Source organism: Penicilliopsis zonata (assembly GCF_001890105.1).
Source record: "Penicilliopsis zonata CBS 506.65 unplaced genomic scaffold ASPZOscaffold_6, whole genome shotgun sequence".
Taxonomy (NCBI): Eukaryota; Fungi; Ascomycota; class Eurotiomycetes; order Eurotiales; family Aspergillaceae; genus Penicilliopsis; species Penicilliopsis zonata.
In genome coordinates, this window is record NW_019208916.1 from 427,424 (window position 1) to 444,329 (window position 16,906).

Here is a 16,906-nt window from a genome sequence, read left to right on the forward strand (position 1 = left end):
GGAGTCTGGAAGAAGATAGTGAGACACTTGTTTCCTCTTTTTTTTCTTCCCCCTTATTTTGTCATCTACTTGTTACTCTTTTCTCTTTCGGAGCGAATTACGGGAAATAAAAAAACTCAAGAAATAGAAGAAATATATTAACATGAAATAACTTATTATTTGTTGGAGCCAGAGGTCTGGACATGAAACTTAACCAACAGACCTCGTAAGAAATATATTGGTAGACAGAATGTAAATCACTTCCCCAGACTCTGCAACTGCACCAACTCCCAATACTTGCCGCGTCGCTTCAGCAGATCCTCGTGCGAGCCGCTCTCAACGACCTGCCCGTTGGCAAAGACGTAGATCCGACGTGCATGCGCGATGGAGCTCAGCCGGTGAGCCACGGCGATCGTCGTGCGGCCTTTGGCTGCGGCGTCGAGGGCGCGTTGCACGAGTTTCTCAGATTCTGCATCTAGGGCTGATGTTGCTTCATCGAGGAGTCTATTTGATTGGTTAGTGCATTCGCTCTCTTTTATCAATGTCTTCGAGGGTCCTAAAGGACATACAAAATCTTGGGCTTGCGAAGAAGTGCCTTCGCGATGGCGAGTCTCTGCTTCTGTCCGCCAGAGACTCGGTTCCCTCGTGCTCCAATCGACGTATTCAGTCCGTCCGAGAGAGATACCTTTCAATGAAATGTTAGTTGATTGAAAAAAAAAAGGTCTTTAGAAGGCTTCGATCACGCACCACAAAATCATGTATGCTCGCTTCTCGACATGCATGCATAATGTCCTCATCACTGACATCCTCCGTGTCGCCTAGTATAGCCTCTCGAATGCTGCTGCCACACAGCGCCGAGTCCTGCTCGACCAGGGCAATCTGTCTTCGTAACTCACGGAGTTGGTACCGGCGGATATTCTTCTGGTCAACCACAATCGACCCGCCAGTTACATCGTAGAACCGTTCGATGAGGTTCAGAACAGTACTCTTGCCGCTCCCGCTTGCTCCCACGAGAGCAACGAAAGTGCCAGGATGGGCAGCCAGATTGATGTCCTGGAGAACCTGGCGTTCGGGCCTTGCAGCAAACGAAAAGTCCACATGGTCAACTTCCAGGTGTCCAAGTACAGAGCTGGCAGGTTCCCCGTCGGCCGAAGAGATGTCGATATCGGGCTCGTGTGTGATCAGGGAATGCAGTCGAGCGGCGGCTTCCTGGGCTCCAACGATATCCGGGGCATATGAAAAGATAGACCCGGCAGCCTGGGCGCCCCAAATAACCGCAGTGAAGCAAATAAAGAACTGCTGGACATTGTAGTCACCTGAACCGATCAGTCGCGTACCACCGTACCAAAAGAGAAAAGCGGAGATGAACAGATGAAGGGATTGGATCAGTGCATGGCCCAGGCTTGAGGCAAACTCGAATTGGATGCTTTTCCAGCGGTCCCTAGAGAGCTTTTGCTCGTAATCCTTGAGAATAAGCTCCTCGATAGCCAGGGCAGCAACGGTTCGAATCCCAGAGACCGCCTCGCATGCAGAGGCAGCAGCGTCGGTGTCTCGTTTAATATGGCGCTCGATCTGACTGACGAACCAGAATCTGAAGAATCCTCCGGCAAGTATGAGTGGCACAAGAGACATGGATACAAGAGTGAGCTTCCACCCAAACGGACAGGCTACAACAATGGCAGAAACGAGTGTCAAGACACTGTTGAGGATCGCCCCGAGAGTAGCACCGCTGATACCGGTAAGTTTGCTCGCTTCCACCGCCAGAAAGGCCGTGAGAGCTCCAGAACTGTTTTCTCTGGCGTCGAAGAAGGCCATGTCTTGCCGAAGAATGGAAGAAAACGCCTGGGTCCTGGCTCTCGAGCCCAGGCGGGATCCGACTATAGCAAAGCAGAAGCCTTGCAGTATATAGACGGCAAACAGGAAAATCCCAAGTAAGAACAACATCAGCGCCCAGAAGTTGAGAGTGTGAGACCCGGTGCTCAGTGCCGGATCGACCAAAGAGACAATCGCATTGCCGAAAAATATGGCTTGGACGGGGTAGGCTGGCCCTGCCAGCGTGCTGCAAAGAATACCGAGGATCAAATACATCTTCTCCGGGGCATTTATGGACCAAATGAGTTTCGTCAGTCTCCAGAGTGACGATTCGGTTGACCGAGATTGAAGTGGCAGCTCTAGATTATGGGGGGATGTCTGTGCCATCTCCGGATTGTTACCCATCTCCTCTGGGCTCATGATCCCGATATCTCCTGCGTGTTCCGTTGCCTCGTTGCCATTTTGGAGCTGCTGTGCTCGGACGAAATGCGCATATGTTGTTTCCTTAGCTAGCAGCTCTTCGTGAGACCCTTGGTCGGTAACCTTTCCGTGCTCGACAACAACAATAGAATCGGCCCTTTTGATTGTTGAAAGACGATGCGCAATAATAATAGTGGTCCGTCCCTTGGCTGCTGCATAAAGCGCCTCTTGGACTACGCTTTCACTTTTGGTGTCTAGCGCAGCAGTGGCTTCATCGAGCAGGAGGATTCGAGGATTCGAAATAATGGCTCTCGCGATGGCGATTCGCTGCCGCTGGCCACCCGAAAGAGTAGATCCTCTCTCCCCGATTTTGGTGAAATAACCGTTTGGCAACGCCGAAACAAACTCATGAGCATTTGCGATCTTAGCAGCCTCCTCCACTAGGGCCATTGCCTTCTTGTCGTCAAGCTAGTAGATCCTATGTGAGCATCTTCAGCCTTTTGGATGCTGGTTCAAAAAGGTGACTTACCTCTAAAACAGTGGTACCTAACCCACGGATGATATTGTCGTAGACAGTTGTATTGAACAAAAAATTATCTTGGGATACGAGTCCAATCTGGGAGCGTAGCCAATGGACATCGAGGTCTTGGATGGAGGCACCGTCCAAAAACACTTGTCCGTGTACTGGATCATACAGACGCTCGATCAAAGAGAATAAAGTCGTCTTACCGGAACCCGACGGTCCTACAATTGCTGTTGTCTTTCCAGCCTTGACACGAAGGCTAAAGTCATCCAGGATGACATGATTCATTCTGGCGGGATAGACGAATCTGACTTTGCGAAACTCAATGTCGCCTCGCACAGTGTCAAGCCTTGTTCCATTCCGAGAAAATGGATCGATTGGAGATACTCGCTCGATGGTAGCAAAGATCCGGTTGGCTGCGCCTCCAGCCTGAGTAATGGCGGCAATGAACGGAGCAGCATGGCCAAGCATAGTTCCTGCAAGGAAACTTGCAAATAGAACGGTGATGATCTGTGAGATGCTGGAGTTGCCCTGTTGAAGGAATCGATTTCCTTGCCAAAACTAAAAGAAAATAAAGGATGAGTGATACAGGTCATTGCCATCAATTTCACAGGACTAGAATGCAGGTGTAACATACTGCAAGACTGTATCCCCAGAACATGCACATGAACATCATAGCCATCATTGTGCCCATAGCCATCTTAGCTTTGAAGTCAAGAGCGGTTGCCAGCTCTAGGCTCTTCTCATACTTCTTCTGAAACCGTTCCTGGGAACCGTAGGCAGTGATAGTCCGAATGCAGGATATGACTTCCTCGGCCAGGGTTCCGCTTTCTGCATATTCGTTGTTGCTGGACTCATTATATGCCTTCGCTCTGGAGCCTAAGCCGCCCATGATCAAAATAACAGCAACAGGAAGACAGAGCATGACCAAGCCCATTTTCCAGTCACGGACCAAAGCAACAATCAGGGCAGCGAAAAACCCCGAAACGCCAGTTAGTAGAAGACCGACTTTCTGAGAGATACCATCTTGGATCAGATTCATATCATTGGTGATCCGAGTCGTCACCTCACCGGGGCCCGTGTAATCAAAATACGCAATGTTCTGGCGAAGAACGGCGGACAGGTATGCATTCCGTAGACGTTTTGTGATCGACTCGCCGACCAGCGTGAACCCAAAGGAGCTGAGGGTAGTAGTCAGAAGACAGGCGATTCCTATATGGTCTCAGCAGAGTATGAAGGTCACTCAATTTGTAACTTACCCAAGTACACGAAATCGAGGATCAGGTGTGTAGTTGAATGAAGGAAATCAGAAGACGAAGCACCCGTAAGGCTATCACTGAATTGCCCGGTGAGAGATCCCATAACCACCTGCCAGAGGAATTAGCCGCTTGATCCCATCTCCCGGTTAAGGATTCGTATCACAGTCATCAAAGGCATGGTGGCGCCGGCTGCAACTGACGCTACTGCTGCGATAATCAACAGCGCCGTGTCGAATCTTGTTCGATACCGAAAGATGGTTTTATACCCGGCGGAGCATGGTGGAATATGCACTTGAGCTTCCAGGAAGTGGAATTCTTCACTTGCCAGAGCCGAGGTGTTTTGCTCTGTTAATGGGATGTTCTCCATGGACGAGGCCGAAAGCAACTTGGCGAATTTATCCATAGTAGGAGTAAGGCATGAACCTTCTAGCAGAAAAAGAGGAATACCTAAAGACGATGGCACACACAATCTCAAAATTTGGATGAGCAGGGCATATTTCATCCGCTGTATATATATATATATATATATATATCCTAAGAAAATGCTGCAGATGCTTCCAAAATCAGGGTGCAACCCCTGGTGGACATTTCACATTTGTGTCCTACGAGGGAGGGCATAGCCATCCTCAAACCTCGTTTCTCCATCCAGACAAACGAAGGGGAGTAGAATTGAGGAGCACAGGCCTACACTCCAGTACTGGTTGGCATAAAACTACCCCCCTAGACTGACCATAAATGGATATCTCTTGCTCGATCGTCCTGTGTGCGAATGCGACCACGATGTGCGCGTACTCGGCGTAGTTCTGTCCGGTTAATGCTAATAATACCATTAGTATGTGGAGTCGGTGATCTCAAAGCCCACGAGTCTGGCCATTCATCCTCTAATCAGCGTAGAAGGCTCTGGGGGCCAATTCCAGCCCAAGAACGAAAGACATGAGGCTGGAGGTTGAGGAAGGATGAAGAAGGGGCCAAAGGAGGTTTAGCCTGTCCTATTTGGTCTAGACGGACAACGTGACCTCGCATTTCTCTTTTGGGAATGCGAGACTGCCTCCGCGATCACCTTGTTTCGTCTCGTTTTCAGCTCGTTCTTACATCTTTGCATTAGATATCTATCTATCTTGTTTTATTACAGAAAATTTGAATCTTGCTGCCTGTGGCTTCGACTAGTTTTAATCTAGATCGTGGGCTTGAACGCAGTGGCGTGCGAATGGGCTTCTTTACGAAGGTCTCTCTCTTTCTCGGTCAGTAGGAATGGCCTTCAATCGACTGGGTTTGAACTAATGGGTTTATCCTAGATCACCGGTAATATTCCATTTGATCCCTTCCCTGGCTCAGAGGACCCTGGTTGTCTCGTTCTTGTACTGTGCTCTGGTTGTACAGTTGAAGTCAGCTCCTTTTAGCTTGAGAGCCAGCCACAGTCGATGATTATATCATTAAACGGCAATTATGCCCACTAGGCCACCTAGCAACGCGAATCGCAGCACACCTGTGCTCTCTACGCCATTCGGCTTCTCAAATCTTATCTTCGCAGCCGAGGATGACTCGGTTCTACGTGAGATCACTGAACAGGAGTTGCTGTTGTCGAGGCGAAAACGACCGCATCAGAAATCGAGGAACGGTTGCCTATGCTGCAAACACCGTCGAGTCAAGGTCTATTCTGGTCAACTCTCAGAATAGAATATGAGACTAATTTATTGGCAGTGTGATGAAACCTTTCCCTCATGCTCGAACTGTGTCAAGCGAGGCGACAAGTGCAAATGGCCAAGTCACCCCCAGCAACGTGTTCGGGTGCGCTCTAAATCCCCGCCTGGAGTGGCTTCAATAGGAAGAAATCTTCCTGGATGCGCTTTTCCGAGTGTCAATTTACTACATATGAAGCTATTCCATCATTTCGGATCTACGACTTGTAAGACGCTTGTTTTCAAGGAGGTGTGGGAGGGGGGCCTCAGACTGTCATTTGAAAATGAGCATTTGATGCACTCGATTCTTTTCGTTGCGGCTAGACATCTCTCTTTGTTGTCGCCTAATGAGACAGCCTATTCCACTGCAGCACTGTCACATTTATCCCAGGCCTCCCGCCTGTATCGAGAAGCTCTTTCCAAACCGTTCACCGAGTCAAACGTCGATGCTATCCTCTGCACTGCAGTCCTTCTTTACTACGACGCATGGACGAACATGGACTTCATGCCTGCCGATGCCGATGCCGATTCTCCCGCTCCATTCCCTGACCTTTCCAAAGACCACCTCTTTACTTTCAGTGGGGGTATGCTGCAGATATTCATGAAGGCTGTTCCCCTCTTGACATACAACCAGTCTCCTTTCATAAAAGGGATTATTCATTCCCCTAGCAGATCCATCCAAGAAGTGCTATCAACGTCGCATGTTAATTTGACGAAATACCAAACTTTTCTGGCGGAATGGTATGACCGTCCTGTGGAACGCAGAGCTTTAGAACTTCCGAAGCTTTCCTTATCTGAAATATCAGACGATGGTGCCTGGGTGTCTCCCCCTCAGGACTATCAGAATACAGATGATCCGCAACAAGCCCATATGTGGGTCATTTGTCGACTCTCTGTGCTACTCGTTCTCCTAGAACATGTCTGTGGAGACTCGGGTTTCTCTTTAATAGACCATCCTGATCTCCTCGAAAATCTTTCCAGACTAATCTTCACATTTCCAATTTTCTGCCATGCACCTTACATTCGAAGACTTGGTGAGATTAATTCTGGGTCGTTGCTTCTCATGTACCACTTCTACCGCGCGGCTAGGATGCTATTGGCACCCTATAAGCAATGTTGGTGGGCTACTAATAGAGCAACTGTACTGGAGAAGGTCTTGGAGAAAGCATTACTTGGTTAAAAAAATACTTTAGAATGGGCATGTATAAAACTGTGTAATTTGGCTTGAAATACCTTAAAGTTCCCTGTAACTCACATATCACTAAATATAGTGACTGATTACTTGATTGGTATGTATACAGTATATTAAATGGCCTATTGTTGTTCGCTTAAGGATATAAGAGGATATTCTAAGGGTCAATACTCTATCAATGCCTTTAAATATGGGGACGTGGATTTCGAGCGCCGGCTGCTAACGGGCATGAATATAATCCCTTCTACAGGCTTAGAAAACATGTCAAGCCTATGTTCATTTGACTCGTTGAAGTTCCGGACCGTCAATGTGAATCACGCCAACGCCTGAATCATTAAGCTCATGCTTGGCCTTTTCCCAGCCTTCCCCTGGCACCACACACTTAGTGGCCTCTTCGATGACCCAGCTCTTGAACCCTGCCTTTGCAGCATCGATCGCGGTATATTTCACACAGTAGTCGCCTGCAAGCCCGACGACAAAAACATCCGTGACACCCTTCTCCACCAAATGGCTTGCGAGGTCCACATCCACCGACTTGGCGTTAACGGTCGGGTCGAGGTTGCCAAAGTTGTCAGCAAAAGCCGAGTACATCTCCACTCCCGAATGCATGCCCTTCTTGACATAGAGGTCGATCTTGCTGGTATCAAGCTCCGGGATGACCGACGCCCCAGAGGTCCCAGCTATGCAATGCGCTGGCCAGAGTTGCTGCAGCCTGGTCTCGGCACCCTTGCCGGGTGCTGGGTTTTTCATCTCGATGACCGACACAAACGGTTGGTTGTTCGGCACGGGATGATTGCTCGCAAAGGAGATATGGTCGACTGGATGATAGTCCTGAGTTGCTACTCGAGCCACGAACCCAGGTAGGGAAAGCAGAGAGTTGATACAGGGCGTGATTGAGCGACCATCCTTGACCGCGAGAGATCCATTCTATATGACAGGAGTCAATAGTATACTACAATGAACTTTTCTAGCAAAGCTTACCGGCGGACAAAAGTCTTCTTGCATGTCAACTACCACCAGGGCAGGCACGAAATCGGAATCAGACGCCATTACTGCAGGTACAAAGCAGTTCGTCGCATATTCAGCATATCTGGTCGGCGGCACGCTCTTCCCCTCATCTGGCAATCTATTATGATAAGGGAAACGCCGTGATAGGGAACACGTGATACAAACCGGCCCGAGTCCACGTGATTCGATTGTTATTAGGTGACTAAGCAATCAAGCACGGACCACCCAACAATATCCACCAAAGCGCGAGGAGCGAAAAACACATCCAAGCTTTTCTTCACCTCCTCGCCAGGGCTGCGGCCCTTTTCTAGCACACAACAGTCCTCTCAGAACAACTGACAGATGATGCAAGGCTTTCTCAAGGTATGTATATATTTCACAGTTTTCCCTATATTATTCCCATCTACTTTCCTGCAATCACTATGATGAACCTTTTTTATTGGAGCTGTCCTAGCTCTACGCAGTGAGGACAATCTTTTAATATTACGCAACTTTATACCTGAAATGAATTGCCTTGAGAGTCATTACATCTTGCAAAGAATTTGATTAGTTTGGACTTTGCTGACTGATACAACGCAGCCATTTCAAGGAGATATTGAAGTCGTATTCCATCCTCCCTGACTTTCGACTTGCCGTTAGTTGGAGAAGGAGCAGTAGAGATCCTTGACCATACGAAAAAAAAAAGTCAATCAATCATTGTATTCTGAGCTCGACCTCAGTGCTACAGGGTAGCAAAAAGTCGAACAAGAAGAGAGAAAAAAAATGGCTTATGATCCACGAGTCGCGGGGTCGTCGACTCCTGACGTTCTGACTTCGGCCCCTTCAGAAAGTATCAGCACCGACTCTAGTCTAGCAATGGCTACCGAGTCCGAGAAGCAGCAGTCCGTTGACGGACCGGCATCGGAATCATTTAAACTTAAGTTTTGCACTGTGTGTGCATCGAACAATAACCGGTCGATGGAAGGCCATTTGAAGTTGTCTACCGTGTCGTTCCCTGTCATCTCGTTCGGAACCGGATCTCTAGTCCGGCTCCCCGGTCCGACCATCACCCAGCCGAACGTCTACTCCTTTAACACAACCTCGTACAATCAAATGTACGAGGAGCTGCAGAGCAAGGATGAGAGGCTCTACCGTAACAATGGCATCCTCAACATGCTTGGCCGAAACAGGCAGCTCAAGTGGGGCCCCGAACGGTTTCAGGACTGGGTGCCCGGCTTGCCGCGGCTCGATCATGTTGCCAAAGGCGACAAGGGTGCCCTGGGCACGGAAGGCGGTGTTGTCGATGTCATCATTACCTGCGAGGAGCGCTGTTGGGATGCCGTGGTCGACGATCTCATGAATAAAGGTAGCCCGTTGAATCGGCCCGTTCATGTCTTCAACGTCGATATCAAGGATAACCACGAGGAGGCCTCGATAGGAGGGCGAGCCATTCTTGATCTCGCCATGAGATTGAATGAGGCGGCTACGCAAGAGCGTAAGGCGAACGGCTCCGAAGGCTGGGAGAACGGCGCCGGCGAAGCCCGTAGGAGCTTCGATGAAAAGGTCCCTGAGATCCTGGCTGCCTGGCAGGAGAAATGGCCTCACCTACCTGCTTTATGGACATTAGCATGGCTATAATAACCTCGCCCATGATACTAATAGATCCGAATGTGGAGGCAATATTAAGATTTTTTTTAGCTCTAAAGCAAGGGTATATATTAGAATCCTATCCCACCGTAACTCCTATATAGTAGTATACGCCAAGTCTTATTAAGTATATCAAGCGCTTTCCAGAAGCTGCTCGCGCCGCCACCGATACCACCGTTCAAGACAGGACCGGCGCTGTGCCTGCGTCATGTGCTCGACAACCAGGGCAAATTCCACTGCGTTCGGGAACCCGAGCCAGCGCGCCATGCTGCAGAACTGGCGGCGCATCACGGCTTCGGGCGGGTGGTATTCGAACCGAACGGGCCGGCCAGATTTTTTGTCCACGGCGTACCCGAACTGTTCGCTGCTTTGCGACGAGTAAGGACCGCCGAAGATCCGAACGTCGGCTGCGTTCTCGTCGGCCAGCTCGGCGCGTCGGCTGAGACGCTCTTCCACCTTGGAGGACCCAATCACTTCGTTGTTCAAATGGGTATACTCGACCCCTGCACCAGCTAGGATGGCTTGGATCGGGTCGTGCTTGGAGGCCGATGGCGTCGTAGACGAAGACGATGGTTGCTTTTGTTCTTGTTGTTGCTGCCGTTGTCGCGTTGGGGTTGCATTCTCAGCTCCCGCCTCGCCGCAGATCATGGCAGCGAGTTGGCTCATGGTACTGTCTTCTTCTTTCTTGATAGTACCTGATGTCACGATTGCTGTATCCTCGCCAACATGGTGGTCCTCCTCGTCGACCTCTATTCCCATCACTTGGACCCCGGCCTTGCTCTCGGCTACATTGGTCTTGTTGACAATATCCCGGAGCACAACGTTATTGTTCTGGTATTCAAACAGATTGGTCATGCCAAAAATTTCGCCCTTCTGGTCCTTCTTTTCCTGGACGCCTTTGAAATATCGTCGCTCTGAGCTAGCGTTATAGCCAATATTGGCTTGCTGTTGCTTATAGATCTGGCGCGCATAGACAATCTCCTCAATCGTCCCTGCAGAGATCAGTCGGAACACCTCGACATCCCGGCACTGTCCGATCCGGTACGCGCGGTCCTGCGCCTGGAGGTCGTGCGATGGGTTCCAGTTGGGGTCAACGACCACGACCTTGTTGGCCGATGTGATGTTCAAGCCAACTCCGCCAGACCTGGTGGATATCAAGAAGACAAACTGTTGCGGGTCTGAGTTGAAGTCGTCGACGGCCTGGGCTCGCTCTTCATAGCTCATTGAGCCATCCAAGTAACTAACATTGTAGCTGGTATGATGGAAAAGCATCTGGAGCATCTTCAAGAGCCGCACACTATGCGAGAACACCAGGACCTTGTCTCCGTTGGCGTGCCACCATTTCAGTAGTTTTCGGAGAACCTTCCATTTCCCGCAGAATTCAGGATTGGCGTAATTCATGATAGAATCCCTCGTGCTGTACAATTGCTGCCACTGCTCCGGGACTGCGATCTCAAGCATCTCAAGATCTTTATCCTGCTTCTCTTTGGGGTCGACACCTTGCGGTATAAGGATTGCAAGATGGTTGCTCAACTTTTGCAGATTGGCTATCGCTGGAAAGACGTAACTTTGCCATCTACCTCGCCCAGGAACGAATTGATGACAGCACCAGCCGGCCTTTTTGCGGGAACCGCAAGTGCAGGGCTCGGATGCAGTCTTGATACATTCCACAATGTCACTATTAAGGAAATTTTCATATGCATCCGCCTGGGTTTGGGTGAGAGGACAAAAGACCACACGATCGCTCTTCTTCGGAAGCTGGTCGGCGATCAGGGTCTTCATACGCCGGAGAAAGAACTGGGGGAGAAGGTTTTCCACCAGTTTTTTCGCCGTTCTGCGGGCCTTGCTCAGCTGTTGCAGGGTTGCATCATGAGACTGGCCAATCTTGAGCGGGTCAGAGATTGTCTTCTTCCATACGGATACGGGACCTAGTTTCCCAGGATTCGTCCAGTTCAGAAGTGTCCAAAGTTCTTCATATTTGTTCTGGATGGCAGTCCCCGTGAGGCCAATGCGACACAAAGCGTTGATTTCATTCATTGCCTTTGTCGTTTCCGATGAGCGTTCCTTGATGATATGGCACTCGTCCGCGACAACACAGTCCCATTCAACCAGATTGATAGAGCCCTTATGATGTCGATATGTCGTGTACGTTGTGATCAACACCTCAACCCGACCCGACTTGGCTGCGTACAGAGCCCCATCTTTATTTTCGCCATGGTAGACTTCGACGTGCCACCACCCCCACCGTTCGAACTCGTTCCTCCAATTTTGGATCAAGGTTCCCGGACAAACAATCAGGGTTCGAGGGTACCACTTGTTGTCCCCTGTCCGACGCATCTTGCGCATCCGCTTGGCATCACGTTCGTCTCCGGTCTTGCCATATGCTGCGGTTAGAAACGCGATGACCTGCACCGTTTTCCCCAAACCCATATCATCTCCCAGGATCCCGCCCTTCTGGTAAACGAAAAGTTCGTGCAAGAACGCAGCCCCATCTACCTGGTATTGACGTAGCCACTGCGATATCGGAGCGGGTATCAGCCCAAGGGAGTATGGAAGCGTGATATCTTCATATTTCCTGCACGGTTTCATAGTATTGAACACTGGCTTCTCATGTAATGATTCCAGTCGTTCATTATCAGAGAAGTCGACCTCGTCATAGTCCGGCGGCAACTTTAACCCGGCCTGCTGCAGATGCTCCATCCGTCTTTTGAACTGGGCACGGCGTTTCTGTAGATGATCGGGTAAGGTATGCTCCATGAGATCATCGTCTGATGATACCTCTCCATAGTCCCTCATCTTCCGTTTCCCCTTATTCTCTCTTTTGGGCTGTAGCCCGACGATTGCATCTGTTCTCGCCGCCTTTTTCGTTTTCTGCACGGCACCCACGCTATTGTGCTTGCGCTTAAGCTTCTTCCTGTTCTTGAAATCATTATATGCCGCTTCTCCGTCATTGAAATCGGCGTCGTCGCTGGTTCCATCTGCTTGTTCCGGCTGTTTTGAAAGAGGGTCAGGGATATCATGTATAGAGGCAGGCGGCGGAGTCGAAATCTTCAGCCGATTCGGAGGGCTCTTGTCTGTGAATAGTAGCTCGGGTCAGTTGGAAGTCTTGATATTGATTCCCTAGTGGGCTGTACTCCGTGGCGTGGCACGAGATTTACTCGAGACCCATGATATTTCAAGATCATCATCATCATCCGAGTCAATAGTAATGGCATCCGATGCCGGGATCTCCACATTTGATCCCATTCCACTCCGTGTCAATGGATGGCCAGCCTTGACGATAAGCAAGGCGCGTGTAACGCGTATGAGGAGAGCGCGAGGGGTACAGACAGGCCCATATATAGAACGGTGAACTAGAGTACGCGCTAACCTATTACAGCCTGACGTAATTTGCTTTTGCCCAAAATATTGCTGCGATTAGATAAGCCACACTCTTAGTGGCTCGAGTAATAATGAACCTATCAGTTTCCGAAGTGGGAAAAGAGCTTCTTCAAGTTTGCGCTCGACACCGCCAGAAGAACATCTCTGGCAACACCAATTCCACGGCCTTGACAGAGAAATAGCCGATCTGTACACCAAAACTCCGGTTGCCTTTTGAACCCTCTCTACGTGGATTTCAATTTTCGCCGATATTTCCTGTCGAACGCCGCCCCCCTCCTTCTACCAACCCACCGTCGACGAACGAGAATTGTTGGATAACGACCTAAAAAACACTCCTTTCGATTCACACTGGGGAGCACAGAAAAATGCCTCTCGATACATCTACAACGTACCCTTTAACCCGGTTACGGCTTGACGGTCGCCGGTGGAACGAGCTCCGGCTGCTGCAAGCGCAGATTTCCACAAACCCTGCCAGCTCCGGGTCGTCCTATCTGGCCATGGGGAACACGTCGATCATGTGCACTGTGCATGGGCCGGCCGAGGGGCGTCGAGGCGAGGCTGGAGGAGGTGCCGGAAACGCAGCAGGTGCCGTTGTGGAGGTGGATGTGAACATTGCAGGGTTTGCGAGCGTGGACCGCAAGAGGAGAGGCGGTGGAAGTGATAAGTACGAGATTCATTCTACCAAAAAAAAAAGAAAAGAAAAAAAAAGGCTGACGATATTCCTCTCAATAGACAATCCTCCCGGATAGCCACGACATTAAAAGCGGCGTTTCAGTCGCACCTACACACATATCTCTACCCGCACAGCACGATCAGCATCCACGTGTCTGTCCTCTCGGCGGACGGGTCCCTGCTCGCAGCGGCGATTAATGCCTGCACGCTAGCCCTGGTAGACGCGGGCATCCCGATGCCGGGTCTGCTCTGCGGATGCACCGCAGGGATGAGTGGTAGCGCGTCGACGGCGCGGGACCCCAAAAACGACGAGCTGGATCCGTTGCTGGACCTCTCCCTGCCGGAGGAGCAGGAGCTCCCTTCCCTGACTGTGGGCACGACGACAGCCATCCCTGTCGGCGAAGACGCCATGGATGACGACGAAGACGAGACGATGAAGGTCTCCCTGCTCAACATGGATGCCAAGGTGCACTATACCTACCTTGAGACGATGCTCGCCGTCGGCATCGACGGATGTACGCAGATCAGAGAGATCTTAGAGGGAGTCATCAAGGGATCAAACAAGATCGTGGTACCGAGAAGTGATATTCTATAGCATAACCATTTATTGGAACAAAAATACCCATTTTTTTAAAACATTCCCCCCAAGAACTATCTTAGAATGCATTACGATCTAGCTGTTCACGAAGATATCTATTAAAACATGAAGTATTATCATACAATACCCCACTCTACTATAATTTTAGAATACCACCTTGATATCTCAGACTAGAATTGCATCGGCGATGGTATCCTGGATGCTTTCTACCGAGGAAGCGAGGGCTGCCAGTTCCAGGTCTGTAGTAGAAACGCGGTGGCTAATTGGGGATAACTGGGCCCTTCCCTTCATCTTTGGCTCTTTGGCTCTTGAAAGCACCTCGGAACTGATATCATTTGAATCATACTACTGCTCCTGTTGAAAGACGTCATTGAGTCTCGAAAGTTTATCAGAGAAGTGAACCCCTCTATGCAGTCTGAATATTCAATCGATAGCTCACATGGTGCCAAGGCTGGAGAATAGTGTCTACAGCTACTGACGATTCGTCTACACTTGAGCAAGGAGCGAGAGCACACTTAGTATTGTACGTGGACAGCAGTAAAGCTGCCATCTATCTTGAAGTGGCTAACTAATTTACAGCTCACCGCAGTTGACGATCTTGGGCTTGACAGGGCTGCGGACAGTGCCGGAGGAGCTGCCGACGGCCTCGATCTCGGAGACGATGGCCTTGGAGGCCTCATCAGCAACCTCGCCGAAGACGACGTGCTTGCCATCGAGCCAGGAGGTCACGACGGTGGTGATGAAGAACTGGGAGCCGTTGCTGCGAGAGATCAGTCAGTATACAAGGATCTACCAATAGAAATGCCAGGCCAGGGGGGGGGTTGTATGTGTGAGACTCACGTGTTGGGACCAGCGTTGGCCATGGACAGAAGGAAGGGACGGCTGTGCTTGAACTTGAAGTTCTCGTCGGCGAACTTCTCGCCGTAGATGGAGCGACCACCGGTGCCCTGTAGAGAGAAGACAAAAAAAAAAAAAACGTCAGTTGTGCGGCTCCGGAATGATGGATAATAAATAGCGTGAATCAGGGACATACGTTGTGGCGGGTGAAGTCACCACCCTGGAGCATGAACTGAGGGATGATGCGGTGGAAGATAGAGCCCTTGTAACCCTGGCCCTCGGGGAGCTTGCAAAGCTGACGGAAGTTCTCGGCAGTCTTGGGGACGTCATCCTGGTAGAGGTTGAAGACGATGCGGCCCGTCTTAGCTACGAATTGTTAGCATCAATTGAAGATGATCAAAAGAAAGGGCAAGGCAGGGAGAGAGCCATTTAATCTCTATCTATCTAGAAGAAATGGGAAAAAGAAAATAGTGACGATGGAGAGGGGCAGGAAAGGCCTTCAGCAGGATGGAGGGGTAACAAGTGAGTGGCAAGGGAATTTTTCCCCCTCCTCCTCTTGTTCATTCAAAGAGATCCGTTCGACTTACCGGTGCTGGAGCCCGCAGGGGCGTATGAAACGTCGAAGTAGACCTGCTTGTTTCCGGACATCCTGACGGCGGTTTGATGGAAGGTACGGAAGGATTGAAGATGAGGTTGGTTGCAATTAAAGACGGAAGAGAGGGGACGAAAAGAGGAGGAAGAGCAAGGTGGGGTTATTGTTGACCTGAGGCTTCGGGAGAACATTGTTGCTGGTGCGGGAGGGGCAGTTTCCACAGAGGGGACTAAACCTGTTTAAGAGCCTTCACGTCAGTCTGAGGCGTCTGCAATATATGGTGAATAAGCACTAAGGCATTAAGGCACTAAGGCAGCAAAAACACGGCTGGGCAGGTTTCGACCACCTAAGCTTAATGCTAGGGAGGTAGCAGCGGTAAGAGAACCCTCCTGCACAACCAGGATGGCCGTCCAAGAGGACAGTCATAGCCTGGAGGAAAGATTCAGAAGGCTGTCTCAATGACTGACTTACTTGATAGTAATTATACAATTGATGAAGAGTGCTCACGCTGGTTTCAAGGGAGCTTCGGACCTCCTGGAGAGAAGAAAAAAAAAACAAGGGAAAAGCAGGGAGCTTGGATTACATAAGACACCCCCCAAGCCAAACCGGGAAAGGAGCTGAAAGGAGCTGCCCCTTTGCTTTTTTACTTATGCTACGGAGTACTCTCCTACATAGAAGGCTATGCACGGAGTATTATGGAGTACAAGGTACCTGTAGGAGATTTTTAATGCTGCCTGCATCATCACATGACTAAATGCAGATGCATCATGCACAGATTACAAGCTAGGTACCTAGGTACGGAGTACGCAGGTACGGATTGGAGGTGAAGGCTGCAACTGCACTCATGGAACATATCATAATTTACATGACCCGCCTCGTAGACAGGGGGAATAGAAAGGAAGCTGCATAGTGTCGGTTTGTCCGTCCCAAAAACCGAAAGTTAGAAAATACTGGAAGTGTATCCGATGCAGGAAGCCGTTAGAAGAGTGTCGAATATGCCGTTGCATATCAAGTAGAGAACAGAAGGTGATTCAGATAGAGAATCAGAAGAGAGGAAGATAGGGAGGGTGGAGAGAAAGAAAAAGGAAGAAGCAGAAGAAGAAGAAGAAGAAGAAGAAGAAGAAGAAGAAGAAGATATAAACAATATGGTCAGAGAAGGTTGAAGATGGATATAAAATCTCAAAATGGGGCTCCAAAAAGACAAGAAAAATGTCATGAATCCCGAATTCACCGTGAACATCTCACGTCAACTGTTCGTTTGACTCCCCCCCAAAACAGAAATGTGAAATAGAAAGGAAAAAGGAAAAAGGAAAAAGGAAAAGGAAAAT

The 16,906-nt window shown here is 49.7% G+C and overlaps 7 protein-coding genes across 7 annotated transcripts; 3 read left to right on the forward strand and 4 right to left on the reverse strand.

Annotated features, from left to right (window-relative positions):
- Window positions 1-161: 161 nt before the first annotated feature.
- ASPZODRAFT_95516 (hypothetical protein) lies at window positions 162-4,356 on the reverse strand. Its single transcript, XM_022730504.1, has 6 exons — window positions 3,994-4,356; window positions 3,372-3,946; window positions 2,741-3,295; window positions 727-2,679; window positions 549-664; window positions 162-483 (listed from the first exon to the last, which is right to left on the reverse strand). The coding sequence occupies exons 1-6, from the start codon at window positions 4,094-4,096 to the stop codon at window positions 237-239; spliced, it is 3,549 nt and encodes a 1,182-aa protein (XP_022581481.1). The 5' UTR covers window positions 4,097-4,356; the 3' UTR covers window positions 162-236.
- A 711-nt stretch (window positions 4,357-5,067) lies between these two features.
- Window positions 5,068-6,917, forward strand: ASPZODRAFT_131888 (hypothetical protein). Its single transcript, XM_022722862.1, has 3 exons — window positions 5,068-5,234; window positions 5,289-5,643; window positions 5,695-6,917. The coding sequence occupies exons 2-3, from the start codon at window positions 5,440-5,442 to the stop codon at window positions 6,850-6,852; spliced, it is 1,362 nt and encodes a 453-aa protein (XP_022581482.1). The 5' UTR covers window positions 5,068-5,234; window positions 5,289-5,439; the 3' UTR covers window positions 6,853-6,917.
- Window positions 6,918-7,103: 186 nt separating this feature from the next.
- On the reverse strand, window positions 7,104-7,903 carry ASPZODRAFT_131889 (hypothetical protein). Its single transcript, XM_022722864.1, has 2 exons — window positions 7,846-7,903; window positions 7,104-7,791 (listed from the first exon to the last, which is right to left on the reverse strand). Exons 1-2 carry the CDS (start codon window positions 7,867-7,869, stop codon window positions 7,141-7,143), a joined length of 675 nt encoding a protein of 224 aa, XP_022581483.1. The 5' UTR covers window positions 7,870-7,903; the 3' UTR covers window positions 7,104-7,140.
- Window positions 7,904-8,167: 264 nt separating this feature from the next.
- Window positions 8,168-9,498, forward strand: ASPZODRAFT_131890 (hypothetical protein). Its single transcript, XM_022722865.1, has one exon. It carries the CDS (start codon window positions 8,635-8,637, stop codon window positions 9,487-9,489), a length of 855 nt encoding a protein of 284 aa, XP_022581484.1. The 5' UTR covers window positions 8,168-8,634; the 3' UTR covers window positions 9,490-9,498.
- Window positions 9,499-9,526: 28 nt separating this feature from the next.
- ASPZODRAFT_131891 (hypothetical protein) lies at window positions 9,527-12,791 on the reverse strand. The gene has a single exon (XM_022722866.1). The coding sequence runs from the start codon at window positions 12,292-12,294 to the stop codon at window positions 9,631-9,633; it is 2,664 nt and encodes an 887-aa protein (XP_022581485.1). The 5' UTR covers window positions 12,295-12,791; the 3' UTR covers window positions 9,527-9,630.
- A 453-nt stretch (window positions 12,792-13,244) lies between these two features.
- ASPZODRAFT_15664 (hypothetical protein) lies at window positions 13,245-14,146 on the forward strand (the record flags this gene model as incomplete). The annotated part of the gene is made up of 2 exons (XM_022726276.1): window positions 13,245-13,543; window positions 13,612-14,146. 2 exons carry the CDS (start codon window positions 13,245-13,247, stop codon window positions 14,144-14,146), a joined length of 834 nt encoding a protein of 277 aa, XP_022581486.1.
- A 505-nt stretch (window positions 14,147-14,651) lies between these two features.
- Window positions 14,652-16,086, reverse strand: ASPZODRAFT_95529 (hypothetical protein). Its single transcript, XM_022730505.1, has 5 exons — window positions 16,050-16,086; window positions 15,574-15,813; window positions 15,183-15,352; window positions 14,990-15,096; window positions 14,652-14,909 (listed from the first exon to the last, which is right to left on the reverse strand). Exons 2-5 carry the CDS (start codon window positions 15,767-15,769, stop codon window positions 14,723-14,725), a joined length of 660 nt encoding a protein of 219 aa, XP_022581487.1. The 5' UTR covers window positions 15,770-15,813; window positions 16,050-16,086; the 3' UTR covers window positions 14,652-14,722.
- Window positions 16,087-16,906: the final 820 nt, after the last annotated feature.

What these genes read in the sequence shown, in the direction of transcription:
- ASPZODRAFT_131891 (XM_022722866.1), bottom strand. Translation starts at nt 12,294, where the DNA reads ATGAGGGACTATGGAGAGGTATCATCAGACGATGATCTCATGGAGCAT.
- ASPZODRAFT_131890 (XM_022722865.1), top strand. Translation starts at nt 8,635, where the DNA reads ATGGCTTATGATCCACGAGTCGCGGGGTCGTCGACTCCTGACGTTCTG.
- ASPZODRAFT_95529 (XM_022730505.1), bottom strand. Translation starts at nt 15,769, where the DNA reads ATGTTCTCCCGAAGCCTCAGGTCAACAATAACCCCACCTTGCTCTTCC. An exon ending in CCCTGCGGGCTCCAGCACCG is followed by an intron (nt 15,353 to 15,573) that starts GTAAGTCGAACG and finishes AACAATTCGTAG; the next exon opens with CTAAGACGGGCCGCATCGTC. An exon ending in GTGACTTCACCCGCCACAAC is followed by an intron (nt 15,097 to 15,182) that starts GTATGTCCCTGA and finishes TTCTCTCTACAG; the next exon opens with GGCACCGGTGGTCGCTCCAT.
- ASPZODRAFT_131888 (XM_022722862.1), top strand. Translation starts at nt 5,440, where the DNA reads ATGCCCACTAGGCCACCTAGCAACGCGAATCGCAGCACACCTGTGCTC. An exon ending in GCAAACACCGTCGAGTCAAG is followed by an intron (nt 5,644 to 5,694) that starts GTCTATTCTGGT and finishes ATTTATTGGCAG; the next exon opens with TGTGATGAAACCTTTCCCTC.
- ASPZODRAFT_95516 (XM_022730504.1), bottom strand. Translation starts at nt 4,096, where the DNA reads ATGGGATCTCTCACCGGGCAATTCAGTGATAGCCTTACGGGTGCTTCG. An exon ending in CCTCGATTTCGTGTACTTGG is followed by an intron (nt 3,947 to 3,993) that starts GTAAGTTACAAA and finishes GAGACCATATAG; the next exon opens with GAATCGCCTGTCTTCTGACT. An exon ending in CGAGCATACATGATTTTGTG is followed by an intron (nt 665 to 726) that starts GTGCGTGATCGA and finishes TTTCATTGAAAG; the next exon opens with GTATCTCTCTCGGACGGACT.
- ASPZODRAFT_131889 (XM_022722864.1), bottom strand. Translation starts at nt 7,869, where the DNA reads ATGCAAGAAGACTTTTGTCCGCCG. An exon ending in AAGAAGACTTTTGTCCGCCG is followed by an intron (nt 7,792 to 7,845) that starts GTAAGCTTTGCT and finishes CCTGTCATATAG; the next exon opens with AATGGATCTCTCGCGGTCAA.